This window comes from Cygnus atratus, chromosome 23, assembly GCF_013377495.2.
Source record: "Cygnus atratus isolate AKBS03 ecotype Queensland, Australia chromosome 23, CAtr_DNAZoo_HiC_assembly, whole genome shotgun sequence".
NCBI lineage: Eukaryota > Metazoa > Chordata > Aves > Anseriformes > Anatidae > Cygnus > Cygnus atratus.
This window is the reverse complement of record NC_066384.1, coordinates 4,190,506-4,216,084: the sequence shown is the minus strand read 5'-3', so window position 1 is coordinate 4,216,084 and position 25,579 is coordinate 4,190,506. Positions and strand designations below refer to the sequence as shown.

General features: G+C 67.2%; 3 protein-coding genes across 4 annotated transcripts; 2 read left to right on the top strand and 1 right to left on the bottom strand.

Moving 5' to 3' along the window:
• Window positions 1-4,699: 4,699 nt before the first annotated feature.
• Window positions 4,700-5,686, bottom strand: GPR3 (G protein-coupled receptor 3). The gene has a single exon (XM_035562017.2). The coding sequence runs from the start codon at window positions 5,684-5,686 to the stop codon at window positions 4,700-4,702; it is 987 nt and encodes a 328-aa protein (XP_035417910.2).
• A 3,096-nt stretch (window positions 5,687-8,782) lies between these two features.
• Window positions 8,783-14,260, top strand: CD164L2 (CD164 molecule like 2). 2 transcript variants are annotated; one of them, XM_050715186.1, is made up of 6 exons: window positions 8,783-8,938; window positions 10,539-10,643; window positions 11,054-11,131; window positions 11,255-11,320; window positions 11,977-12,142; window positions 13,744-14,260. In XM_050715186.1, exons 1-6 carry the CDS (start codon window positions 8,842-8,844, stop codon window positions 13,748-13,750), a joined length of 519 nt encoding a protein of 172 aa, XP_050571143.1. In that variant the 5' UTR covers window positions 8,783-8,841; the 3' UTR covers window positions 13,751-14,260. The 2 variants fall into 2 exon arrangements, with proteins under 2 accessions (XP_050571143.1, XP_035418248.1); XM_035562355.2 differs by having other exon boundaries at window positions 8,784-8,938; window positions 11,252-11,320.
• A 2,569-nt stretch (window positions 14,261-16,829) lies between these two features.
• Window positions 16,830-25,559, top strand: MAP3K6 (mitogen-activated protein kinase kinase kinase 6; the record flags this gene model as incomplete). The annotated part of the gene is made up of 28 exons (XM_035562311.2): window positions 16,830-17,070; window positions 17,668-17,807; window positions 18,404-18,427; window positions 18,743-18,930; window positions 19,126-19,294; window positions 19,479-19,585; window positions 19,694-19,864; window positions 20,154-20,266; window positions 20,358-20,517; window positions 20,602-20,752; window positions 20,847-20,954; window positions 21,037-21,086; window positions 21,172-21,267; window positions 21,539-21,623; window positions 21,704-21,837; window positions 21,928-22,055; window positions 22,151-22,287; window positions 22,456-22,561; window positions 22,709-22,865; window positions 22,956-23,149; window positions 23,232-23,382; window positions 23,592-23,757; window positions 23,846-24,031; window positions 24,281-24,386; window positions 24,512-24,713; window positions 24,797-25,040; window positions 25,131-25,207; window positions 25,316-25,559. Coding segments are annotated over 28 exons (3,888 nt in total), but the record flags the coding sequence as incomplete, so codon positions are not given.
• Between the last annotated feature and the right edge of the window lie 20 nt (window positions 25,560-25,579).

The window sequence follows — 25,579 nt, the reverse complement described above, 5'->3', positions numbered from 1 at the left end:
AGGGGCGGTGGGAGCGCGGAGCTTTGTGCTGCTCCTCTGCGGGTACCTGGGGAGAGCTCCTGAAGATTGAGGAGCCTCCCATCGGCTGCAGCTCCCAGCCCGGGCTTTAGCTCAGCGCGGGGAGGAGAAGCCCAGCAGCGAGATTAATTGTGTGCTGGTGCTCTTGGAGCCCGAGCCCTTTCCGTGAGCAGCAGTTTCCTATGGCGGAGCTGCTCGCAGCTGGGGAGAGTCTCTCGGGCTCTGCCTGTGCCTTGGCACTCCGGCCCTGGCCGGGGCGTTTGATGTGTTTGTGTGTCTGTCTGCCACGGAGCTCGGCACCGGATCACAGCTGGCCGGGCTCCGGCTTCACAGGAGCCCCCCGTCTCCAAAGACCTATTTAATTTTCTCCTTCAAGGTGGTGTTAGCAACACCCAGAAGATGCTGCCGGCTGCCTTGGACGAGTGGGCTGCGTGTCCTTTCCACCACTGACGTCAGCTTCTCTCCCTTAATTCCCCCTCTGGGACCGAAGCGAGTGCAGGCGCTGCCAGCTCTGATCAGCGTTAACAGCCTGCTCTCCCCGCGTGTGGCAGCGCGCTGCCGTGCCAATGTCACCCCCGACTCGCGCTGCCTCCCTCCGCCAAGCAGCCCTGGGTGGTGGGAGAGCACTACCCTCGTCCAAGTCCCCGGGAAGGGCCCGCTGCCAGCAGAGAGTCCCCGCTCCTCGCACGTAGGTGTGCTGAGATGGCAGCTCAGCCCCTGTAGAAATGGCTGACTCCTTCTCTCTCTTTCTGCCTTTTTTTTTTTTTTTAATTTTTTTTATTTTTTTTCTCTCCTCTGCCTTTGCTGTTGCCTACGCGGTTGTGTGGGGAAGGCAATCGGCTCCCGTGCTGCGGATGGCTTTATCTGTAACTCTTCCATCTGCTCACAGCAGCTCGCAAATAACCACGGGGTGCCAGAGGAATTATGTATTTGGAGCTCAAGTTTCTGCAGGCTGGCAGGGCAGCGGCTCTGCGCTGGGCTCAACCGCTCCCACAAAGGCCAGCGCCTGCATGCGGAGGGCTTAAAGCAGCCGGCGCGGGGCTGGGGCTGCGGTGAGGGCCAAATCCTGCTCCCCAGCACCAAATTACGCTCCCCGTCGCCGTCCCCAGGCCAGGGCGACTTAGACAAAGCCGCAGCCTCGAGCCAGCGAGGGAGCCTGCTCCTCCCGGCACCCTGCGGCACTGCCAGGCAGCCCGGGGCTCGCGGGGCGATGCCGCCTCCCGCATCTGCTGCTGCTGCAGGGAGAAACAAGAGGCTGTGAGGCAGAAATCGGGCCTTCCCGTAAACGGGAGGCTGCTGGATGCGAGGCAGAAATCAGGGTTCCCATAAACGAGAGGCTGTGAGGCAGAAATCAGGGTTCCCATCCATTTTGGGGGCTTTTTTTGTTTACGGTTTCCCACCCCAAGCAGCGCTCTCAGCCAGGCGAAGGCGTGCTCCCCCTGGGAAGCAGCCGGTGCCTCCTGGGGCCAAGGCTCTGGTGGTGGCCGGGACTGAGGCGCTGCATCCCCTGCATCCCCTGCGTCCCCTGCCTCCTACATCCCCTGCTCCTTCATCCCCTGCCCCCTGCCGCCCTCGGCATTTGGCGAAGCGCTTACAGCGGGGCCACGTCGTGTTCATTTCCTGCCTGCTCCCGCTTCCAAGGAAACAAAATCCCCCAAGCCAGGGCTGAGGTTTCTCATTTAAATGGAACCCAGGCCAATAACCGGAGCTGCTCGGCCCTCTTTACGGCCTGGAGGTCCCAGCTTGGGGGGGCCGGGGGGCTGTGCTCCCTCCCGGCTGCGGCGTGGGCAGCGCTTGGCTCTGTGGCAGGCAGGTCAGTTGGGTTTTGGGGTGCTGGGGGAGGTTTTGGGGTCGCAGCAGCCTCCCTCCCTCCTTCCTCCCAGCTGGTTACTGGGAGCACTGGTGCCTGCTGCCCTTGCTCCCAGCAAAGGCCACGAGCTTGGAGCCACCGCCGAGCCCCGCTGCTGCCCACGGCAGGCCTGGGGGGCAAAACCCACGGCCCCACGCCGGCCCTGGCCCCCTTTGCTCCGCGGCACGGGCAGGGTTTGGGGGCGAGGGGCTGCCCTTGGCTTGCTGCAGCCCCCCCCGGGGAGGCCAGGCCCTGCCAGATGTGCGCACAGCTGGGCGATGCCATGCCCGTGCTTGTGTCTGGGCCCCCGGAGGCTCCCCCTGGCATCGGTGGCACGGGGGTGGCTGCGCAGCACCGGGGCACCTTCTCCTATAAATTTGACTCTTTATTTTTATAACCAAAAAAGGGTGGCAGGCTCCGTGCTGCCGACCCCGTCCCCCAAAGTCCTGGAGCACCCAGGGGTGGCTCTGGGTTCACTCAGGTGCATACTGGGGGAGCAAGCAACCCCAACCCAGACCCCAGCTTCCTCCCTTCCCCACCTCATCCCCGGCTCTCCACATCCTACAGCAGGAGGGACTCGGATGCAGGGATGAGCCCCAGCACCTGATTCCCACCGGGGGGGGGTGGGACCGAGGCCGTTTCTCGCCGCTTGCATCCCAGTGGGACGATGCGGGTGGGGTGGGATTTGGGGATTTGTCCCCGTGCCCAGGGGAGGTGGCAGGAGGGACCAGCAGGGTTCCCCGCCGCGGGGAGGTGGAGGGGCCGCGTCGCTCCCTCCGAAGACGTCAGCAGGGCGAGCACGAGGCAGAGAAGAGCCGTGTAAGCTGCCGGGTGACGGTGACACAGGAATAAATGGGTAGAAACCGCCCGTGAGTAAGCCGCGGCTGGGAACTGCGTGGTTCTTCACCACCAGGGGAGGTGGGTTTGGGAACAATCCCCCCAAAAAAGGGACGGAGGAGTCCGTGGCCCACCCCAAGGGTGCCCCGGGCATCTTCAACACCTGAGCTTTGCTCCTTTCCCCCTGGCTTAACCTCAGGGGGCACAAGGGGAGCCCCAAATTCCCCAGCCCTGTCCCCAGGGCTGAGCACAGCCTCTGGAGAGCCAGAGACCCTCTCCAGCTGCCCCAGCCCCTGTCCCCAACCCTGTCCCTGCTCGATGCTTGCTGCCACCTCCCCGTCCCCATGCTCAGCCTGTCGGTGTCCGGCGAGGGCCACGACAAGGAAGGAAATCTTCATTTCCTTCAGCGCCAACCCCTGGGCTGCCGAGGTCTCTGAGCCCGAGATGTAGCCAGGCCAGGGACGGGGGAGGGGGGGCTGCCAAAACAGCCCCCGGCCACTGAGCCCCCGGCCTGGATGTCACCCCCCGGCGCCCTGCACCCAGCACGTTTGGGGCTGCTCAGGGGCCTGGAGGAAACCTGCAGCTCCCCGGGATGGTGCTGGGCAGCAAGAGCAAGGGGCACGAGGTGCAGAGCCCCGTTCCCGGGGGGGGCGAGCTGCCCTAATTAACACCATGGTGATTAACCCTGCCTTATCGCCACCACCGGTGGGCACCCCGAGTTGTGTGCCAGCACAGGTCCTGGGCTGTCCCATGACACCCTCGTGCCACCCCCCTGACCAAGCCGGGGGGGGCTCGTCAGCCCTCGCTCTGTTTGGGGCGTTATTTCTGCCCCCGGGGGGGGCTGCACGGCTGTGGCCCCGGAGCTGCTTTGAGGCTGGGGACCCCCGTGTTGCCCCCCCCGAGGAAGGGATCCCGCTATCAGGATGCTTTGTGTGGGGGGGGAGCGCTGTCACTGGGATTTCTTAATGGGAACGTTGGGGGACAAAGCGGGGTGAAGGCCCTGCCTGGGCACGGGGGGGGGCACCAGCCCGCTCCCCCCAGCCGACACGACACAGCCGCACATCACCGTATCACAAATTACTTTTATTCCCCCCCCCCCCCAAAGGTTGTAAACAAGAACCAGCCCCGTGCCCTGTGCAACACCACAGCGAGGATTCCCCGCTCCCCGCCCAAGGGGGCCCCTCGCATCCATCCCCCCCCACCCCCAAAAAATGTGCAAATCCCATCCCAGTGCAAAGAAACGCTTTGGTGAGCGGCTGGGGGGGGGGGAGGGGGGGGCAACCGGCAGCGGGGCGGCCCCGGGTGCAATGGGGGGGCTCTGAGGGGACACCCCGAGGCTGCTGGGGTGGGGGCACCGAGCCCCTGGGGCCCCCCCCCCCGCCCAAAGCCAGCGAGCACTAGAGGGCAGCAAGCCCCAGCGCTGCGCCTGGCCGGCAGGGAAGAATTACCCAAAAATAAATAATTTACCCAAAAAATAAATAGATGTATGGACAGCTGGGAGAAGGGGGTGGGTCCGGGTCCCTCCTTCTCTGGCAAGCGATTTCCCCCATGTACATTCCCCCGCCCCCCCCCCAATAAATGTAAAAAATATATTTTAACTATCTGAGGTAAATAACGCTGTAAAAAGGCAAAGGGGAGTGAAAGGTTCTGGTGTCGCCCCCCCTTAAAAAAATAACGCGTCGTAAATAGTTCTAAAGAAAATATGAGGATCTGCCCCCTGTCTCTCGCGCGCACACAGAAATATAGATTATATTATGGATAAAAATACGCTTTTTTTTTCTTCTGTAAATTCAAAAAGTGGAAAAATAGAGGGCGGGGGGGGGGCGGGGGGGTTGTGCACAGAAGGGGAGGGCCGGGACGAGCTGCAGCAGCGTGTCTCTGGCAGGGAGGAGCGAGACGAAAAAGGAGGAAAAAATAAAAATAAAAAAATAAATAAATAAAAGACCCCCCAAAAAAAAACAAGGCGTGCAGCCGGGCCGGGGAGGGGGCGGCGCGTCAGACGTCGCTGGGCGACCTGGAGCGGAAAGGCATGGTGGGGGAGAAGCACCCGCAGCACACGGCCCACAGCACCTTCTGGATCTCCTGGTTCCTGAAGGCGTAGATGACGGGGTTGAGCATGGAGTTGTAGGTGGCGGGGAGCAGCGTGACGTAGGTGTAGAGGGCCGGGTAGCTGTAGTCCCCCAGGAGGCAGTAGACGGCGAAGGGCAGCCAGCAGGACGCGAAGGTGCCCAGGATGACGGCCAGGGTGGCGATGCCTTTGCGCGTGGTGACGTAGTGGGAGCTGGCCAGGAAGTGTCTCTGCACGGCGATCTGCTGGGCGTGCCGGCACACGATCCTGCAGATCTGCACGTAGAGCTGGAGCATCACCGCGAAGACCATGAAGAAGGAGACGGAGAGGATGATGAGGTGGTTCTTGGTCAGGGGCTTGACGATGCTGCAGGCCGAGGGCTCCTTCAGGCAGTTCCAGCCCATGACGGGCAGCAGCCCGTAGCAGACGGAGGCTCCCCAGGCCAGGACCAGCATGATGTAAGTCCTGGTGACCGTCCTCTCCGAGTAGTAGGTCAGGGCGTTGTAGAGGGACAGGTAGCGGTCGATGGTGATGGCCAGCAGGCTGCTGACGCTGGCCGTGAAGGAGGTGACCAGGAGCCCCACCGTCAGCAGGCTGACCGCCTCCGACCGGACGAAGTAGACGAAGGCGAAATGCAGGATGAGCCCCAGGCCGGCCAGGAGGTCGGCCGTGGCCAAGCTGCCGATGAGGAGGAACATGGGAGCCCGGAAAGCCGGCGTGTAGAAGATGACCACCACCACCACGGCGTTCTCGCAGGAGATGATGGTCCCGGAGACGCAGAGCACCACGTCCCAGGGGTTCAAGGGCAGCGGCTGCACCACGGATTCCAGGTCCAAGGAGCCGCCGCTCCCGTTCCTGGCCGCGAACCAGCCTCGCTGGCCCGTGCTGGAGTTGCGAGGCCCGTCCTCCATCATGCTGCTGGAGGCTGACCTGCCGGAGCCAAAACCGAGGGGACCCCATCAGCACCCCCGTGCGTCCCCGTGCCACCCAGCCCTGCGCACCCGGGTTCCCCCCCCCCGCAGGGCTTCCCCAAAAAGTTGTCCCCACGATCTCGGGCGGAGCGGGATGGAGCAGCACGCTCGGGGCACGCTCACCGTTGGCCCAAAGAGGGCATTTTTCCAGACGAGCTTTGGTTTGGCTTTGGTTTTTCTTCTTTTGCAGGGAAAAATAAATAATTTTTGCATTGATAAAGGAAGGAGGAAAAATAAATAAATAAAAGCGGAGAGCTCTGCCCGCTCTCTCCTGCCTGCATTAGCTGCCGGGGCGGGGGGGGGACTGTGCATCGCACGGTTTGGGTGGGTAAATACTCAGAGTGGGTCTGGCCTCGCTGTCCTGCCCCCCCAGCTAATGTCCCCCCCAGCCTTAAAAAAAAAAAAGGAGGGGGGATGTTATGGGGATGAACAGCAGCAGGTGAAAGGGGCGGCCCCACCACCCTGGGGTCCAGCCCACCCCCTTCAGCATCCCAGTGCCCCCCCAGCGGGGGCGTCCCCTGCTGGGGGGGCTGGGAGGAGTGCTCTGGGAGGGCAGCACAGCCCCAGCGGGGGGGGGGGGGGGCACCTTGCTCCCCTTACGGTGCTTCACCCAAGCAAGCTCACACCCCTTCCTTGGTGCCCCCCCCAAAATTCCTTGTGCCTCCCCCAAAAAATCCCGCTGCCTCCCCCAAAATTCCCGGTGCCCCCCCCCCCCAAAAAAAAAAAATCGCGGTGCCCCCCCCTCCCCAAAGGCCGGTGCCAGGCGCTCACCTGCCGGGATGCTCGGCCGCAGCCCGGGCTGGGGGCCCGCTGCCATGGGCGCCGCCGAGTTATAGCGACCGAAGCCCTCCGGGGGGGTGGGGGGGGTGACTCACCGCCGTCCCCCCCCCCCCCCCCCCCAAAGCAGCCCCGCTCCCCCCGCTGTGACGTCAATAGCGCGCCGGAGCCAATCAGCGCCCCGCAAAGCAGCGCGGGCGCGCGCGCGCCGCATAGTAATCGCAGCGGGGCTGGAGCTGCCCATTCATAAAAACAGCCCCCCCCCACACACACACCCCCAGCCCGGCCCACGCCCGCCCCCCTTTATTCACACCCCCCCAGACCCACACCAAAGGCCCCCCCCGACAGCTCGGGTTCCCCCCGCCACGTCCTTGCGAAGCCCTTGCAGGGCCGTGATGCAGAGCCCTGCAAATACCCCCCCCGAAAAATATTCCCCCCCCTCATTGCAGAGATGTGGGGGCTTCCCTCGGGGGGGGGATGTGGGGGCGGCCGTGGGAGGCTCCGCTCGGGGAAGGGATGTGGGGGCGGCCGCGGGGGTGCAAAGAGGGATCCTCCCCCACCCTGCGTGGCTGGGGGTGCTTGCCCCCCCACCGCTCCGGGGCCGGGGCGCTCCGTCTGGCTTTCCCACGCGGGAATAATTAACCCTGAATAATTAATTCATCGCCGGGAGAGCCGGGAAGGGCTGGCCCGGCGCGGGGTTGCGGGAAGGGCGGCTGGCAGGGAGGAGGAGGAGGAGGAAGAAGAGGAGGAGGAGGAGGAGGAGGAGGAGATGCACCCCCGGGACCCTCCCAGGCCCACCCCGAGCAGGATTGGCCCCGCGGGGGGGCCCGGGCAAGACCCTACAGGGGTATGGGGCGGGGGGGGTGCCTCAGCGCACCGGGATCGGCTGCGAGCATCCCATCGGAGCACAGCGCCCGGCGGGGGGGGCTTGTGGGGGGGGGGAGGCCCCCGACGGTCAGGGGGAGACGGGGGGGGCTCGGCCCGGCTCGGCCCGGCAGGAGCTGTTCGCAGTCCTGAACCCCGGGGGGGGGGGGGGGGGGGTTGGGCCCCCCCGGTGCCGCGACCCCAGAGGGATCCCCCCGCCACACACATCTGGCGTGTGCAGTGTATACGGCATATGCAGTGTGTGGTGGTGTGGGATGTGTCGTGTGTGCCATGTGTGTGGTGTGTGCAGTGTGTGTGCAGTGCGTGTGCGCGTGCGTGCAGTGTGTGCAGTGTGTGCGTGTGCGGTGTGTAGCTTATACACAGCACATGCAGTATGTGCGCAGTGTATGCGCGGTGCGCAGCATGTATGGGGCGTGTGCTGTGCGTGGGGCGTGCAGCATGCAGCGTGCACACAGCATGCAGTGAGTGCAGTGTGGGGGGTGTGCGGTGTTTGCTCAACATGCAGTGTGCATGCAGCGTGCACACAGACAGATGTGTAAGCAGGGTACGCAGTGTGCAGTGTGTGTGCAGTGTGCGGGCAGTGTGCGGGCAGTGTCTGCAACGTGTGCAGTGCGTGTGCAGTGCATGGCGTGTGTGTGTGTGTGTGCACGGTGTACATGCAACATGTGCGGCATGCGTGCAGTGTGAGAAGAGTGAGCAGTGTGAGCAGTGTGAGCAATGTAAGCAGTGTGAGCAGCGTGAGCAGTGCAAGCAGTGTGAGCAGTGTGAGAAGCGTGTGCAGTGTGAGCAGAGCGAATAGTGAGAGCAGTGCGAGCAGTCTGTGCAGTGAGTATTGTGAGCAGTGCGAGCAGTGCATGCAGCGCATGCAGTGAGATCAGCATGAGCAGTACATGCAGTGGGAACAGTGCAAGCCGTGTGAGTGGTGTGAGCAGTGTGAGCAGTGCAAGCAGTGTGAGCAGAGTGAGTAGTGCATGCAGTGCGATCAGTGTAAGCAGTGTGAGTAGTGTGAGCAGTGCAAGCAGTGGGAGCAGCGCAACCTGCAGCCTGCGGTTCTGCGGGGGGGGGCCGCAGCCCCGGTTTTCCCACGGGCAGGCGGGGGCAGCCTGGGGGCTGGGGCCCCCCCTGCAGGGGCCGGGCCCCCCGGGGCGGGGCGGGGCGAGGCGAGGCCGCCCCCTGCCCGCCCCCGCCGCCGGGGCCGCCTCCCGCGGGCGCGCATGTGCCCGCGGCACCGCTCCGCGCCGCTCTCCCGGGAGCTCCGCAGCTGGCACCTCCCGCCGGGCCGAGCCGTGCCGGGCCGAGCCGAGCCGTGCCGTGCCGGGCCGAGCCGTGCCGTGCCGGGCCGAGCCGAGCCGTGCCGTGCCGGGCCGAGCCGTGCCGTGCCGGGCCGTGCCGTGCCGTGCCGAGCCGTGCCGGGCCGAGCCGTGCCGGGCCGTGCCATGGCCCCGCCGTGCGCCGGGGCGCTGCGCTGCGCGCTCCTCTGCGCGTTCCTTTGCGCGCTGCTGTGCGCGCAGGGCCCGGCCGCCACCCGCGCAGGTAGGGACCGGCCCCTCGGGGGGGGGTGCTGGGGGGGCGCGGTGCTTTAGGGCAAGCCCAACTCCGGGGTGGCGTTTCACAAGGGTTCCCCCTACAAGCCAGGACCCCCTGCCCCGCAGCCCGGCCCGTGGCACCCCTGGGACCCCGCTGGCACCGGTTTGGGGCCGGGACCCCCAGGGTGTGGGGGGTGTGGGGGGGTGTCCGTGTGCGGGGCGCAGCATGCAGGCCCCTCTCCAAAAGAAGTCGGGGTTGGAGCACGAAGCCCTCGCCGTCCTGGCCTAGGTGCCCACAACCCCAAACACGGGCTATGGGAACCCCAAACATGGGTTATGGGAACCCCAAACGTAAATGATGGGAACCCCAGGCTCGAATTATGGGAACCCCAGAATTTCTGCTGCTCCCCTCCTCCCGTCCTCCCACTGCTTATAGGAGCGGGAGCCTCGTGGGACACCGGGACGGGGCGACCTCGGCCAGCCCCGCTGCCCCCCTCCCCAGTTTCCCTCCCCACACCTGCCAGCAGGAGCGGGAGTCGACATCGTTGGGCTCAAACGTCTGTTCCTGTGCCTGCCGCGATAAAAATAACTTAAATTACAAACCTGCCTGAAACGCTGCGAACAAAGTCCTACTTTCCCATTGGTTCCCTGCGGGGCTCCGAGCCCCGCAGGGAGGGGGCCGGCGCCGTGCCCACCATGCCGTAGCCATGGCAATGGGTCCGCAGCATCCGACTTCCAGCCTCGTGCCACCGGGTGCCCACTTTGCTTTTTGCTGTGGGGGGCACTGGGGGAGAAGAAAGAGGCCTCTGAGCTCAGTCAAGAGGAGTTTGAGCAGCCAGGCCTGGCCCGGGCAGCCTGCAGGACCCTAAAAGCTGTTTGAAGCCTGGGGCCGCAGACCCCATAGGGAGTTGGTGTGGCTGGGTGCCCCCCCCCCGCAAACCGCTGCCCATGGGGATGGGACGCAGCAAAGCCCGGCACGAGGCTGGCCCAGGAGGCCACCAGCACCCTCTTTGTCCCCCAGAAAGTCTGCAAACGGGTTCTCCCCTGGGAAAAACAGCTCCCGGCCCCTTCCCGGGATGGTGCAAGCGCGGTCGCGGGCGTGGGATGCGTGAGCTGGGTGCAGGGAGGGCCCGGCCGCGGCTCCCCGGAGCCCGCTGCAGCCTCCCTCGCTGACAGTCATCACGTTAAATTAATGATGAGCGTGTGTGGGGGAAGAGCTGCTGGCGGAGCAGCGCCACGAACGCCCAAGTGACTCACAGAGACTGAGCGATGGGGAGCGGGGGGCACCCGGGGGGGGTAGAACCAGGGCACGGAGGTGCCGAGCGTGCAAGGTCGGGAGCAACCAGGCTGGTACTGCTGCCTTGTGGCTTTTAAACCTCCCCAAAAAGATCCTGAGCCGGGATGGGCTTGTGCTGTGCCGTGGTTGTGGGTGATGAGGTGAGCCCCACACACCCAGGGTGGCCATGGGGTGGGGGGTGTCACCTCTCCGGGGGGCTGCAGCCCGACAGGATGGGGCTGTTGATCCTTGGAGCAGCGGGATGGGGACAGGCAGGTCCCTGCAGGACGGGTGCTGGCCCTCACCCTGCTCTTGTCCCTGGTTTTTGCAGGAGAGTGCGGCGAGCTGCGATCCTGCGAGACATGCACCGCCGGCACCGCCTCGCCCAACGGCTCCGCCTGCGTCTGGGTGGGCTGCGGGGCGCGCCAGGAGCCAGGTGAGGGGGCTCAGCCTTGGGGGGGGGTGAGCATTAGGGGTCCCACAACCCCGTGTGCCCGCAGCCAGACCTTACCCCAGGCCTCCAGACCAACACCAGGAGGCTGCGATCTCTTGTTGAGCTGTCAAAGCCAGCTCAGCACCCTTGGGTGCGTGGCCCCGGCTGCTTTCCACAGTCAAGGTCCACCTCGCCTGGCCCAGCACGGCTCCGTCCTCCAGCTTTAAGCCCAGCTGCTGCCTGCGGGGTTTTGGTGCCCCCTGCTCCCGGCCGCACTGGGTTTGGGGCAGCTCTGAGAACCCTCCACGTGTCCGGGGTGCGGGTGCCGCAGGGAGACGCGTGCCCAGGGCAGGACCCGGCTTATGGGGTGCTCTAGGGTCCCTTTGGGAAACTCCGGCTCCCTTTTCCCGCAGAGACCTGGAGCTGCGTGCAGAGAGGGGCGGCAGCACGGGGGACGTGCGTGCTCTACAACACCACTGCCCTGTGCCCAGGTAACCCCGCGCCCCCAGCGGAGCCCGGCCTTTGGGCTGGGGGTGCTGCTGGGGGGGCGAAATCCCACGAGACGATGTCACTTGGCACCCCGTCTTCCCCCTTTTCTCTGTCGCCTCCAGCAGCGCTGAAATCCCCCACCAAAGAGCCCCCACAGCCCCCTAGCAAGGAGCCAGTGACGCATTCGCCACGTGAGTGGGGTTGGGGCTGGGGGGCCGGGGTGGCACCGATGGGATGGGACCGGCCACTTCCCTTTGTGTCCCCTGTCCCCTGGGGAGGGATGAGCGGTGCCACCCTCTTGGGGTTGCACTGATGGAGATTAAACCGTGGCTGTGCCCACGGGGTGCCAGCCCTGTCCCCATGGTCACAGCTCGGTCCCTGTCCCCCCCCCCCCTTCTCACCCCGAGCAGTGCTGCAGTGATGTCAGGAAGGGGCTGGGGGTCCCCCAACGCGCTGCAGCCCCCAAATAAACAGGAGGTGGGGGAATTGGGGAGCACCGGGGTGAGGGAACTGGGGGTCACCAGGACGAGCAGCAGCTCGGATTTTCCTTGCCGGGGGGGCGCGGGGAGGACAGGCAGCAGGCGAAGGGGCTGGGGGCAGAGGAGCCTCTTCCAGGAAACGGGATCTGGAGGGCGCTGGGCTCGCTGCGGCCGTAACCAGAGCCGCTGCCCTCTGAATTATTGATGCCAGCGGGCTGCTCCGGCACGGGAGGGGGCTGAGGGGGGGGGCACATCCCTCCCTTTCCTCCCTCGGACCCCCAGATCCCCCCCCCGTCCTTGCTGGGGATGGCTTGGGAGGGACGGCGGTACCCGTAACGCCCCCCCCCCTCTCTTTCCCCTGCCCCCAGGGACCAGCACCACCAGCGCCCCGCTGACCGGCAGCCCCGAGTTTCACCCCCCCGGCTTCGACACGGCCAGCTTCATCGGCGGCATCGTGCTGGTGCTGAGCGTCCAGGCCGTCGTCTTCTTCATCATCAAGTTCATCAAGTCGAAGGACAGCACCTACCAAACGCTGTAAGGCTCCCGAGCACCCCCCCCCCCCCCGTATTCCCGGGGGGGGGTCACACCGCCACGTGCCTGGGCTAAGCCCCCCCCCAAGAAGCCATAAATCGGGGCGGCCCCGGGTCCCGTCTCGCCGTGTCCCGTCTCGCCGCTGAGTGTTGTCTCCCATGGCTGTTTGTCCGTCCCCTCCTTCTGGGGGGGGGGGGGGGGGCATTTTTCGGGCTGGGGGGGAGGGGAATGGATTAAACCCGTCTCCTTGTCGGTGTCCGGCCGTCCTGCCTCCTGTCTGTGCGCTGCTGCCTGGCCCCATCCTGCCTCCGACCCCATAGGGAACACGGAGTCCCCCGAATCCGCCCCGTGAGGCTGAGCCATGGGGGGGTCGTGCTCTTCCCCCCCCCCCCCCGCCCCCGTCGCCCCTTTCTCATGCCCACCCACCGTGGTGCTGAGCCCCTCTGGGGCTTCTAACGCGGGGGGGCCGTGCCCCGTCTCTCTTTCCTTGCACGCTGCCAGAGAGGACAACCAGTAGGTGCTGGGTGCTGGGTGGGGGCTGCCCCCCGCGCCCCCACGGCTTCACCCTTCCCTCGCCCCTCCTTGGGGGGGGGGAAAAGGGCTCCTTCCCTCTTTCCTGGCCTGCATGACGGGGGCTTCTCCGCTGGTGTGCTGTTCTCCTGGGGGTGCTTACCCGCTGGAAGGCCGGGGGGGGTCCCCTGCCACCCCCGCTTCCCGGTGCGGAGCCCCGGGCGGGACACGGCTGAGTGCCACGTCCCTGTCACCCTGGGGGGGGTGTCCCCAGCCTCGGTCACCTCCGTCCCCACGGAGGTTGGGTGCAGCCCCCTGTCCCCGTGAGCCGCTCTTTGGGATGGGAGCTGCGGCCCTGGTTAGGGAGCACTCAGTAGTGTGCGCCCCCCCCCCATCCCCCGGGTGCCCCCCCTGTCCCATGGGTGCACCCCCTGCCCCATTGTCCCCTGCCCACTGCTCGGGGCTGGCTTTGGGGTCCCCTTTTCCTCCTGGCTCCAGCACCCCAGTGCCTTCGCAGCCTGCGGGGTCCCAGCCCCAGGCACCGTGTCCCCAGTGCCCCCCCCCCCAGCAGCCCCCCAGTGTCCCCAGCCCCTCTGTGCCCGCTGGAGGAGCAGAGCCAGGCCCTTGCTGTGTGCTTTTGCTGTGCCTCTGTGTTGCTGCCAGGGATGGGGGGGTGGGGACACATAGTGGGGGTCCCTGTGTCCCCCCCCCCCCCCCCCCCGTGTGCTGTTTTGGGGAGGGGGGTGCGTGCTGTGTGCTGTGGGGTGAGACTTGTAGCTCCGGCTGCCCCCATTAAACTCTGCGAGGTGGTGTCTGTGTGTCCGCCCCTGGTGGGCCTGTGTCGTGTCCTGGGGGGCTCGTGGAGCCTTGGGGGGGGGCATGGCAGCAAAAACCCCGTTCCCCCCCATCCCTCCCCTGCAGCAGCTCCCATCCACCCCAGTTCCTGGGTGCGGGACCACCCCTTCCCCGGGGCATTGCCCCCCGCGTGGGTGCTGTGGGGTGGGCGCTGGGGCACCCCCTGCTCCAGGGGGACCGTGTGTGTCCCCCCCCCAGGCCCTTTTTTTCTACGTGCCCTTCTCTGTCCGCTGCCCTAGGATCTGAGGCTGGGGCCGTGCTCTCCTCATCCCCCCGGGGAGGCAGAGAAGAGGCCGGCGCTGCCACGTCCCTGTCCCTTGCTGGGACCCTCCCGCCTGCCCACAGGGCCCCCCCCCAGCACCACAACTATGCAAAGCTGTCCTCTCTGCCCCGGGGGGGCTGCAGGACTCCCCCTCCGAGCCCTGCGTGTGTGGGGCCGGGGCTGGGATGTGCCACCCAGGCCTGCCCCATGTCCCCAGCGTGGCTGGGGACGCTTCTGGGGTGTTGGTGGCTGCGGTTGTGTGTCCCCCCCCCCCGATGGGGAGCTGGGGTGGGGGGGGCCCCTCCAGCTCCAGCCCAGCCTTTGAGGCCCCCCAGTGCTTACCAGGAGGAGCCCAGGAAGCCGGGCAGTGGGAGGACACTTGGCCACAGTCATTGGGGGGGGGGTGTTTGCCACCCCAAGCCCCCCACCCCATGCCAGGCAGAGCCTGGGCTGGCACAGAGGGGGCTGAGACCCAATAAAGGATTTTCCTCCTATTTCTGGTGCCCGTGTCATGGTTACCCCCCCATGTACCCCCCCCTTCCCCATGAGCATCCCACCCTGCGGTGCCCTCTCGGGGGGGGGGGGGGGGGTGCACCTCTCCTGTCCTTGGGGAGGCTGCAGGGGCCGGGCGGGGGGGGATTTGGGGAAGCGCTGGGCTGGTCCCCAGCCCCAGAAGAGTGCGGTGGTGGGGAGGGGGAGGCTGTATGGCCGCATCCAGCCCCCCCAAAACCCCCTGCCCCAAGTTTGGGGACAAGGAGACGCGTTTCCATCCCGCAGCAGCCGGGGCGGAGGCTGGGTGGTTGCAGCCTCCGCACCCCCAGGCTCTGCCTTTCCCGAAACTGCGCGGTGCTGAGCAGCGCGCCCGGGCAGGGCTCCCTGTCCCCCGTGTCCCCAGGCGCCCGACGTCCCCGCTCCTCCCTTTTGCCCACGGCTGGCCCAGCCCTGGGCCGGGAGATGGCTGCGCAACGTGTCTGTCTGTCTGTCTGTCTGTCGGCGGTTTGGCTGGCTGTGCCGTGGTTTGGCTGCGCCATGGTTTGGCTGCCAGCGCAAGGGCTCGGTGGCCTGGCCGGTGGCACTGCTGGGCCACTTGTCCCCTGTGCCCTGCGGCTGTGCCCTTGCTCTGGGTCCCCGTTGTGACCTGGGAACCCCTAGTACCTGAGGCTGTCCATTGGGGATGTGATGGGGACACGGTGGGGGGGGACGTGATGGGGACATGATGGGGACACAGTGGGGAAGTGGTGGGAGACACGATGGGGACAGGATGGGAGACACGGTGGGGACACGATGGGGACGGGATGGGGACGGGATGGGGATGTGATGGGCACGGGATGGGGACACGATGGGGGGGGTATGTGATGGGGACACGATGGGGACACGATGGGAGACACGATGGGCATGGAATGGGGACACAATTAGGACACAATGGGGACCCAACGGTGTCAGGGATGCAATAAGGACCTGATGGGGACACGGGGGGGCCCCCCAGCCCCTCCCCCCCCCGGGAAAAGCACAGCTTCCCTCCACCCCCACCCTGGCACACATTGCAGCAGCAGCGCAGGGGGGAAGGAACCGGCCCCCCCCCCCCCCCCCGGGGCCCCTGCTGCTTCCCCTTTTCCCCCGTGTCCGTTTTGCAACCGGTGCCTGTCGGAGGAGGTGGGGGCAGCAGCAGGGGGGGACAGCTCCGGGGGGTTCAACCCCATCCCATCCCATCCCATCCCACCCCATCCCACCCCATCCCATCCCATCCCATCCCACCCCATCCCACCCCACGCCTCGGGGCCGGGCGCGGCTCCCCGCGGCCGTCGTTGACTCAGGGCCGGGCCGGGCGGAGGCGGCTCCCGGTGCCCGGGGCGGGGCGGCTCGGGACGGGGCCCGGGGCGCGGGGCGGAGCGGAGCCGGTGCGGGACAGCGCGGAGCGGAGCCGGACGGGAAGGAGAGCGGGAAGGGCCGGTGGGGTAAGGGACAGCCCGGTACGGGACACCCCGGTTAGGGTCACCCCGGTTAGGGTCACCCCCAGTTAGGGTCACCCCCGTAGGGCCACCCCGGTACGGCACACCCCGGTTAGGGTCACTCCCGGTTAGGGACACCCCGGTTAGGGTCACCCCCGTAGGGACACCCCCGTAGGGTCACCCCGGTAAGGGACACCCCGGTAAGGGTCACCCCCGTAGGGACACCCCCATAGGGTCACCCCGGTAAGTTACACCCGGTAGGGTCTCCCCTTTGCTCGGTGCCGGTTTCCCCGGCAGGGAGCGGCGCAGCCCGGTGCCGGGTGCGCGTTTTCCCGGCGCAAGGCACGGGATTTCCCGGTAGGGTGCAGGGCGGCGCGGTGCGGGACGGCCCGGTGGGGAACGGGGCAGCTCGGTGCAGGGCGCAGGACGGCCCGGTGCGGGGTGTGGGGTCCCGGTACGGTGCCGGCTGGCCCGGTGCAGGGTGTGGGTTTTTCTGGTAGGGTGCAGGATGGCCCAGTGCAGGGTGCAGGCTGGCCCAGTAGGGTGCAGGCTGTCCCAGTAGGGTGCAGGCCAGCTCGGTGCAGGGTGAGGGCTCCCCAGTAGGGTGCAGGCTGGCCCAGTAGGGTGCAGGCCAGCTCAGTCCAGGGTGAGGGCTCCCCAGTAGGGTGCAGGACAGCCTGGTGCAGGGCGCAGGCTGTACCAGTAGGGAACAGGGAAGCTCGGGGCAGGGTGCATGCTGTCCTGGTGCAGGGTGCAGGCTCCTCAGTAGGGTGCCAGCTGTCCCAATGCAGGGTGCCGGCTGTCCCAGTAAGGAACGGGGCAGCTTGGTGCAGGGTGCCGGCTGTCCCAGTAAGAAACGGGGAAACTCGGTGCAGGGCACACACTGTCCTGGTGCAGGGTGCAGGATGGCCCAGTAGGGTGCAGAATGGCCCAGTAGGGTGCCGGACAGCCCAGCGCAGGGCGCAGGACAGCCCGGTGCAGGGCGCACGCTATCCCAGTAAGGAACAAGACAGCTCAGTGCAGGGCGCACGCTGTTCCGGTGCTCACCAGGACCCCCCAAAGGACTGAGCCCCCTGCCCCAGCCATGGAAGCCCCTGCCCCCCCCCCGGCCCCGGCTGCCGGCAGCTGCTGGCAGGACCCACTGGCAGTGGCGGGCACGGCGGGCCGGCCGGTGTGCGGGGCGCGGCGGCGGGCGCTGAGCGTGGTGTGCGTGCTGGGCCGCGAGCCGGCCGCCTGCCCCGCGCTGCGCTGCCTGCGCGACGCCTGCCGCGAGCTGCGGGCCCGCCTGCACACGCTGCCCTTCGGCACCCTGGCGCTGGGCGACACCGGCACGCTGGACCGCTTCTACAACGCCGGTGAGGATGCCGCCCCCGCTCGGTTTTTATCCCCGTCCCTTTCCTCCTGCATTGCTCGCTCGGCCCGGCTGCCTGGGAATATCCCATCTGCGTCGGGAAGTTTGGGGCTGAGCAATATTTTTCGCATCTCTGTGGCTCCCAGCAGAGCTGCTTTTGCTGGCCGCTGGCTCAGCTGTTGGCTTTTCTGCCTTCCTCCTGTGTACTTCCCTGGACGGCTGGGAATTTGCCCAGATGTCTTCCTCTCGTAGCATGTGGAACATCAGAAAATGCATTTTTACGGGGCGTTTGCTCAGGGCTCAGCCCGCAGCAAGACCTTGAGCTGCGCCGCACCAGAGCTCAAGGGTGCCCTCGGCACAGCCCGGGGGAGCTCCCAGCTCACGGGGGCTGCGGCCACCCGAGGGGCTCCCCCAGTGCTTCCCAGGCTCGGGCTGAGCCACACGAGCACCGGGGCTCTCCAGGGCTGGTGGCTCTGCTGGGTGCCCGTGCCTCAGTTTCCCCAGCACTGCTGTGGCGCTGGAGGGGCAGCTGGGTCCCTGCTGTGGCTCTGCGGATTCGGGGGTCCCCGTCACCCCACTGTCCCCTCTGTCCGTCCTGCAGACGTGGCCGTGGTGGAGCTGAGCGACGCCGTCTGCCAGCCCTCGCTCTTCTACCACCTGGGTGTGCGGGAGAGCTTCAACATGCCCCACAACGTGCTGCTGTGCTGCCACAGCGCCCTGCCCGGCCTCCAGGCCCTGCAGGTGAGCGGGGACGGCCCCGGCGGCTGTGGCTCCGGGCTGCAAATGGGCCAGGGGCTGGGCCCGCCCCGTGCCCCCAGAAGGCGAAGCCCCTTCCCAAACTCGGCTGAGTCCCCAGGGTCACATCCAGCTCTGGCAGAGGTTTTCCTGTGCCCAAAGGGGATGAGGAGGGGGTGACTGGGGACCACAGGGTAGCCCAGAGCAGGATCCCATCCCGATCCTGCTGGGAGCCCCGGGACAGGCGCCTTCCCTGGGAAAATCCAGTTCCTCAGAAGGGAGCAGGGACGGCGGGGAGGTTTCTCGTCGCTCGGAAAAAATGCAGACAGGAGCACATCCAAATATCATCCTGACTCTGGCGAGGCCCAGAACACCCCGTTCAGAGCCCCCTTTCCGCACAGTGGGGCAGGAGGAGAAGCCCCATGCCCTGGGGGGGGGGATCTGCAGGCGGCGCTGGGGGTCGGGGGCGCCCGGTGTCCCCCGTGTCCCTCGCCACAGCTGGGTGCTTGCCAGGTGACGCTGGGCCCTGAGCCTGAAATCAGCTGATTTCTTCTGCGACGGAGCTCATTAAGCCTCTCCTCCCTCCCTCTCTCTCCCCCCAGGAGGACATCTGCCAGAAGAACTCGGTACGGTTTTCCCCGTCCTTGCTGCTGCCGCAGTGCCGGGGGGGGGGTTCTAGCCCCCCCGGCGGTCTCAGAGGGTGGGCACTGCACAGGGGGAGCGAGGTGTGCCCCTAAATCGGAGTTATGGGGAGGATTCACTCGCTCAGAGCGAGCACCGGGAACGGCAGCGTGGGGGAGCGCAGCTGGTTTTGGAAAGAAGCAGGAGTGTTCACTCTGGAGCGTAATGATGGCTGTGATAGCGTGGCCTGGGTGACAGGTTTGGGGAGGGGGATCTGACCCAGGAACAGCACAGCCCCTCACCCCTTCTCCCCCACCCAGGACCTCTGTGGCACCTACACCTTCATCCCCTACGCCGTGACCGCCCAGAACAAGGTCGTCTGCTGCGACGCCGGGGCCATGAAGTGCCTGACCGAGCTCTTCCAGCCCAGCTTCGGCACCGAGCCCTTCTTCACCCCGCTGGCGGCGCGGCTCGTCAGGCTGCTGGAGGGGGTCCCCACCAACTCCTGGTACAGCCACCAGTCCCCCGGGGATGTCCCAGCACCCTCCTTTAAGCCCCGATGCCTGCGTGGGCTGGCAGTGCTCAGAGGGGAATTGCCACCACCCCGAACCACCCTCGGGGGTAGACCCTCCTGGCTGGCCACGTGTGCCGGGGTCACACTCAGCCCCACATCTCTGTCCTCCCCCCCCAAAAAACCCCGCAGTGGCTATTTTCGGGAGACGATCCGGCGCGACATCCGCCGGGCGCGGGAGATGTTCCGGGGCGAGCAGCTGAGCCGGGAGCTGGCCCGCATCCAGCAGCGCCTGGACAGCGTGGAGCTGCTCAGCCTGGACATCATCGTCAACCTCCTCCTCTCCTACCGCGACGTGCAGGTGGGGGATTTGGGGCTGGGAGGGGTCCCAGGATGGCATTGACACTCCTGGGAGCACGCTCTGCAGCCTGCCCTTGCTTGATGGAGCTCGCAAACCCCAAAACTTGGCTGTTTGGGGCAAGCATCACCCCTGGTCCCCCCATGGACCTCCCCAGCTCAGCCCCGCTGCCATCCCTCCGCCCCAGGATTACGACTCCATCATCTCGCTGGTGGAGACCCTGCGGGCCCTGCCGACCTGCGACGTGGCCGAGCAGCCCAACGTCCGCTTCCACTACGCCTTCGCCCTCAGCCGGTGAGCGGCGGCGGGGGGGTGGCAGGCATCCTGCTGTCCCCACGGGGCGGGGGACTTGGGGTCCGTGTTTGTGGGGCCGATCGCCCAGCACCGTCCTCGTGTCCGCAGGCGTAACCGTGCCGGGGACCGGGCGCAGGCTCTCTCGGTGCTGCTGCCCGCGGTGGAGCGCGGGGACGGGGCTGCGCCCGACCTCCTCTGCTTGTGTGGCCGCATCTACAAGGACATGTTCATCAGCTCCAGCTTCACCGACACCAGGGCGAGGGACCGAGCCTTATACTGGTGAGGCTGGGGACAGGGCTGGGGACAGGGCCATCGGCGTGCCCGTGCCTCGATCCTTTGGGGTTTGCACAGGGCTCTGGCAGCGCAGCCCCCACCCTTTAAATCCCCCCAGCCACAATTTAGAGGCTGTGATGCCAACCCCAGCAGGGCTTTTATTTTTACTCCCCTCGCGAATTTTCTTGGCCAGCCCCATTTGGGACCGTTCCCGTGTCACGGAGGCTGGAAGGGGGGGCGGGGGGGGCACAGTGGCTGTGCTGTCCCCAGGGGATGAGCCCTTCCCTCTGCCCAGGTACAGCAAAGCCTTCGAGGTGGAGCCCAGCCTCCACGCGGGCATCAACGCCGCCGTCCTCCTCGTGGCCGCCGGGCACCAGTTCGAAAGCTCCGTGCGGCTCCAGCAGATCGGTGCGTCCCCTGCCGGGGGCTGGGGACGGGGCCCCTCGGGGCTGGGGGACCTGCCATCGGGGGTCCCTGACGGGTGGCTCTCCGCACCCAGGCGTGAAGCTGAGCTGCCTGCAGGGCCGCAAGGGCAGCCTGGAGGAGCTGCGGCACTACTGGGACGTGGGCTTCTGCCTGGGGACCGGCATCTTGGCCAACGACCTGAGCAAAGTCATCCAGGCCTCCGAGAAGCTCTACAAGCTCAACGCGCCCAGCTGGTGAGCAGCTCGGCCGAGCCCCCCACCCTCCTGGGGCTGGCTCTCCGTTTTGGGGGGGCGTTGGGACATCTCCGTGCCCCGCAGGTACCTGGTGTCCGTCATGGAGACCTTCCTGCTCTACAAACACTTCCAGAAGAGCCCGCCGGTGCCGTCGGCCCGGCAGGAGCTGGCTGATTTCTGGCTGGCCTTCCTCCTCGCCGCGTGCCAGCCCTTCGTCCCCGCGCCGCACTGCCCGGTGAGATGAGATGGGCCTCCGGGGGACCCCCGGGGGTGGCCGTCCCCAGGGGACGGGCAAGGGGACACGGGGTGACACCTGCCTGATGATGTAGGTCCTGGTCCTGGAGCTCGGCAAGGTGCTGTGGCCGGCCCGGCTGGCGGTGCGCAGCGCAACGGAGGAGTACGCCGTGACGCTCGCCCTCGTGCGCCCCACGGAGGAGGTAGGGCTGGGATTTGGGGGGGGGGGGCCGGGGGGGGTCCTGACAGCCCCCTCTCCCCTTCCTCTCCTCCTCCTCCCTGCAGAAAGCGGTGTCCAGCTGGAACTTCATGGCTGCAGCCATCCGGGGGGTGAGGTGAGTGCGTCCCCAGTCCCCCCGGCCCAGGGGCCACATCCTGACCCCGCTGCTGATGGAGCCGGGGGGGTCCATTACCCTCCAGCATCTGCAAGTGCGACGAGCGGGGTTGCTTCCTCTACGTGGTGCACACCGAGGAGGATTTCCAGCTCTATTTCCCCTCCCAGCAGCACTGCCGGTGGTGAGCAGGGGGGGCGCGGGGACCCTGTGGTGCTGGTGAGGTTTGGGGGATCTCAAACATGCCCCCGGGGGATGCATGGGGGCACGCGATTTCCCCCCAGATTTACCTTAATTTTTGGTGGAAAGGGTGTGCTGGGGGGGAAAGGAGACGAGGCAGGGTGGCAAAAACCCTTGTGCCATTGGGGAGAGGGGAAAGGGGGCACGGGGGGGGTCGGTGGCCACGTCCCCAGCATCCCCGTGGGGACTCAGGTCCGTCCCCTCTCCGTGGGCAGGTTCTGCGACCGGGTCCAATCCTTCCTCGCCGAGCAGGCGGCGGGCGGTGAGGAGCTGCCCAGCCCCACGCAGCCCATCCTGGAGGTGAGACAGGGTGGGGACGGTGGGGGACGGGGGGACGGGGGGCAGGTGACACGGCCGTCACCTCGCCTCTCTCCCCGCAGTACAGCTACGAGTACTCAGAGACGGGTGAGCGGGTGGTCCTGGGCAGGGGCACCTACGGCGTCGTCTACGCCGGGCGCTGCCTCAGCACCCAAGTGCGCATCGCCATCAAGGAGATCCCCGAGCGGGACAGCCGGTGGGTGCCACGGCACCGTGCTGGGGGGGACCCCCCCCCCCCCCCCGGGATCCCCGTCACCCCGCTGTGTCCCGTCCTCCCCCCGGGCAGGTTCTCGCAGCCCTTGCACGAGGAGATCGCCTTGCACAAGCGCCTGCGGCACAGGAACATCGTGCGCTACCTGGGCTCCGTCAGCCAGGACGGCTTCATCAAGATCTTCATGGAGGAAGTGCCCGGAGGTGGGCATCGCCGCTGGGGGGCATGCACGGGGGGGGGGGGGGGGGGTTTGGGAGTCTGTCCCGCAGCCTGAAGGTGGGTGCTGCACCCTCCCCAGGGAGCCTCTCGTCCCTCCTGTGCTCCAAGTGGGGCCCCCTGAAGGACAATGAGCCCACCATCGTCTTCTACACCCGCCAGATCCTCGACGGGCTCGGCTACCTCCACGACAACCACATTGTGCACCGAGACATCAAGGTTAGGGGCCGGGGTCGTCACTCCCTGCCTGACCCCCATCCCCAGGGGTCCCTCCATGCCCAGACCCCCGGGGGGACACCCGGTGGCCCTGGCTGTTTGAGTTTTTTTTGCGGTTTTTATTTATTTTGGGGCGGTTTTATTTATTTTGGGGGGCTCTTCCCACGCCAGGGAGACAACGTCCTCATCAACACGTACAGCGGGGTGCTGAAGATCTCCGACTTCGGCACCTCCAAGAGGCTGGCGGGCATCAGCCCCAGCGCTGAGACCTTCACGGGTAGGGGCTGGGGGCCGGGACCCCCCCCGTTGGGGTGCGGAGGATGAGGAAATGTTGGGGTCTCGCACCCAGCAATGGGGAAATTGTCCTGGGGCGGTTTGGGTGGGGGATCCGGGCCCCTTTCCTCCCTCCCCACCTTCCCCCCAGGCACCCTGCAGTACATGGCCCCCGAAATCATCGACCAGGGGCCGTGGGGCTACGGGAAGCCGGCGGATATCTGGTCCCTGGGCTGCACCATCATCGAGATGGCCACGGGCAAGCCCCCCTTCTATGAGCTGGGCAGCCCCCAGGCGGCGATGTTCAAGGTACTCACGGCTTGGGCAGGGCATAGGGGGGTCCCCACCTCTGAAAAGCCCCCAGCCAGGGCGGCCGGTCCCTTTGCAGCCACGCTTGGGCCTCTCCTCCAGGTGGGCATGTTCAAGATGCACCCGGAGGTGCCCGAGTCCATGTCGGACAAGGCCAAGAGTTTCATCCTTCGCTGCTTCGAGGCCGACCCGGCCAAGCGGGCCACGGCGGCCGCGTTGCTGCAGGACCCGTTCCTGGCCAGCGCCAGGCGTGCCCGGGGCCAGGCGGTGCCTGCAGCAGGGGGTGAGCTTGGGGAGGGTCCTGGGGGGGGGTCCTGGCCAGAGCTGCCCACCAACCTGCTCCATCTCCATCCTCTCCCTGGCAGATTCCCCCCGCCTGGAGCGCCGGGATGGGGACATGGAGGGCACCGATGGCACCAGGGGACGGTCCTCGGCCAGGCAGGGGGGCACAGTGGGGGGCACGGGGGACAGCCCCCTGCTCCCACACTGCCCCAGTGAGGCAGCCCCCAGCTACAGGTACGTGGGGTTAGGGCATCCCGGGCACCGGGGGGTGGAGGGACCCCGGGGAGGGGTCTGGATTTCTGCCTCCCATTGGGTTGTTCCCCCAGGTAACCCAGTTTGAAGAGGGGGTGGCTCCTGGTCACTTTCAGGGTTTGTTCCCTGTGCCCTCCGGCACTGGGAACGTCGATTTGGGTGGGTTTTGATCCCACACCGCCCCTCGCCAGCAATCCCCAGGGCTCGGCCGGCTCCGACCGCAGCCTGCGCTCGTCCTCGCCGGAGGAGAGTGGCGACCGCTTCGTGCTGCGGCAGGACAGCAAGCGCCGCGCCACGCTGCACCGCATCCTCACCGACGAGGCGCCCGGCATCGCGGCCGCCTTGCAGGAGAGCCAGGTGGGGGCACGACGGGGGCACCAAGCAGCTGCTGGGAGCTGGCATGGAGGGAGCAGCCCCCCCCCCCAGCACTTTCTCACCCACCCAGAGCGCGTCGGGCACGCGGCTGGGCTCGGAGCACATCACCCTGCTGCTGGGCTGCCTGCGGAGCTACATCCAGTGCCCCGCACGGCACCAGCTGCGCCACGACCTCCTGGAGCTGCAGGCACGGCTGCGGGCGGACGGGCTCAGCCTGCCCCACCTGCGGGCTCCGCTCCTCAACTTCCAGGCGGTGGTGAGTGCCTCGGGTACGGCGTGGTTTGGGGTCGGCGATGGTTTGGGGTCGGCGACGGTTTGGGGTCGGCGACAGTTTGGTGGCGGTGATGCTCTGGTGGCGGTGATGCCCTGGTGCCAGTGATGCTCCGGCACGGTGACACTGGTGCTGGTGCTGCTCTGGCATGGTGATGCTTTGGTGTCAGTGACCCTTTGGTGTCGGTGACCCTTTGGTGTCGGTGCTGCTCCGGCCCGGCTCTGCCCCTTCCAGGTGAGACAGGCGCTGCGCCGGCACCACGTCAAACCCCACTGGATGTTTGCGCTGGACGACGCCATCAGCCAGGCGGTGCAGGCGGCTCTCACCATGCTCGTGAGAGGTGGGTGGCACCCGAGGGTGGCCGGGACTCGGGTTAGGGTGTCACCGCTGTGGCTCGGTGGGTGGCAGCCCCTTGGGGGGGGGCGTCATTGACCCCCTCTCAGTGCCCACTCTCTGCCCCCCCAGACCTGGGAATGACGGCCAGCTCGCTGAAGGAGGCTGGTGCCAAGGACACAGGTGACAAGGACGACCCCACGCCACCCAGGCTCTCCGTCCCCAGCAGCCAGACCCCATGGGACAGCACCAATTCGGGGCTCGGCCCCAGCCCCGGGGAGGGGGGCTCAGCACTGGTGGCACAGCTCTGCCGCCTCCGCACGGAGACGGACAGGTAGGGCTTGGCACGTCCCTGTGCCCCCCCAGTGCCACCCCGTGTCCCCCAGGAGCCGGTCTGTGTCCCTGCTCTCCCCCTAGGTTGCTCCGGGAGCTGGCCGAGAAGGAGCAGGAATGGCAGCAGCTGGTGCAGCGGGCACTTCGCTCCGGGGTCGGGGACGCCACGGTCCCCAGCCACCCCCAGCACCGTGGTGAGCACAGCGAGGCCACCACGGGGCAGGGTCCCTTGTCCCCGTCCCCTGAGCCCATCCCCTGGAGCAGGGCCGACCCCCTCCTCCTCGAGTGGCTGCAGCAGCACGGCACGGACCCCGCCACCACGGCCACGGTGAGGCTGTGGGGCCCCGTGGGGCTGTGCCCCATGGGCGGTGTGGGGCAGGGCCACCGGGCAATGCCACCTGGCCACCATCTCCCGCAGCTCCTGTCCCACGGCTTCACCCTGCGGGACCTGCTGGGCAGCGCCACCCGCGACGACCTCTTCTACACGGGCATCAGGTACCCCAGCCAGGGTGGCATTGTCCCCTCAGGGGTGGCAGCACTGCAGGGGGACACGGCTCGTCCCTCTTGTCCCCCCGCCAGCCCCGTGTCCCCCTCCTCGGGCAGGCGTGGGCCGGCGTACCGCCTGTGGGCAGCCGTCCTGGAGCAGCGCCGCGCGCTTGGCAAGGGGGAAGAGGAGCAATCCTTGGCCCCAGGGACGTGAGGTGGCTTTGGGGACACAGCCGCCACCTCACCGCCTCCTGTGCCACCACGGGGACCGGCAGGAAGGACGACAGCGGGGACATCCAGCACCGTACAGGATGGAGAAGTCAGGCTGCAGCGCTCGGAGCAATAAACACCCACCAGCCGTGCCGTCCGGTGCCACTTCAT

What these genes read in the sequence shown, in the direction of transcription:
- GPR3 (XM_035562017.2), bottom strand. Translation starts at nt 5,686, where the DNA reads ATGATGGAGGACGGGCCTCGCAACTCCAGCACGGGCCAGCGAGGCTGG.
- CD164L2 (XM_035562355.2), top strand. Translation starts at nt 8,842, where the DNA reads ATGGCCCCGCCGTGCGCCGGGGCGCTGCGCTGCGCGCTCCTCTGCGCG. An exon ending in CACCACTGCCCTGTGCCCAG is followed by an intron (nt 11,132 to 11,251) that starts GTAACCCCGCGC and finishes TGTCGCCTCCAG; the next exon opens with CAGCGCTGAAATCCCCCACC. An exon ending in GCCAGTGACGCATTCGCCAC is followed by an intron (nt 11,321 to 11,976) that starts GTGAGTGGGGTT and finishes CCCTGCCCCCAG; the next exon opens with GGACCAGCACCACCAGCGCC.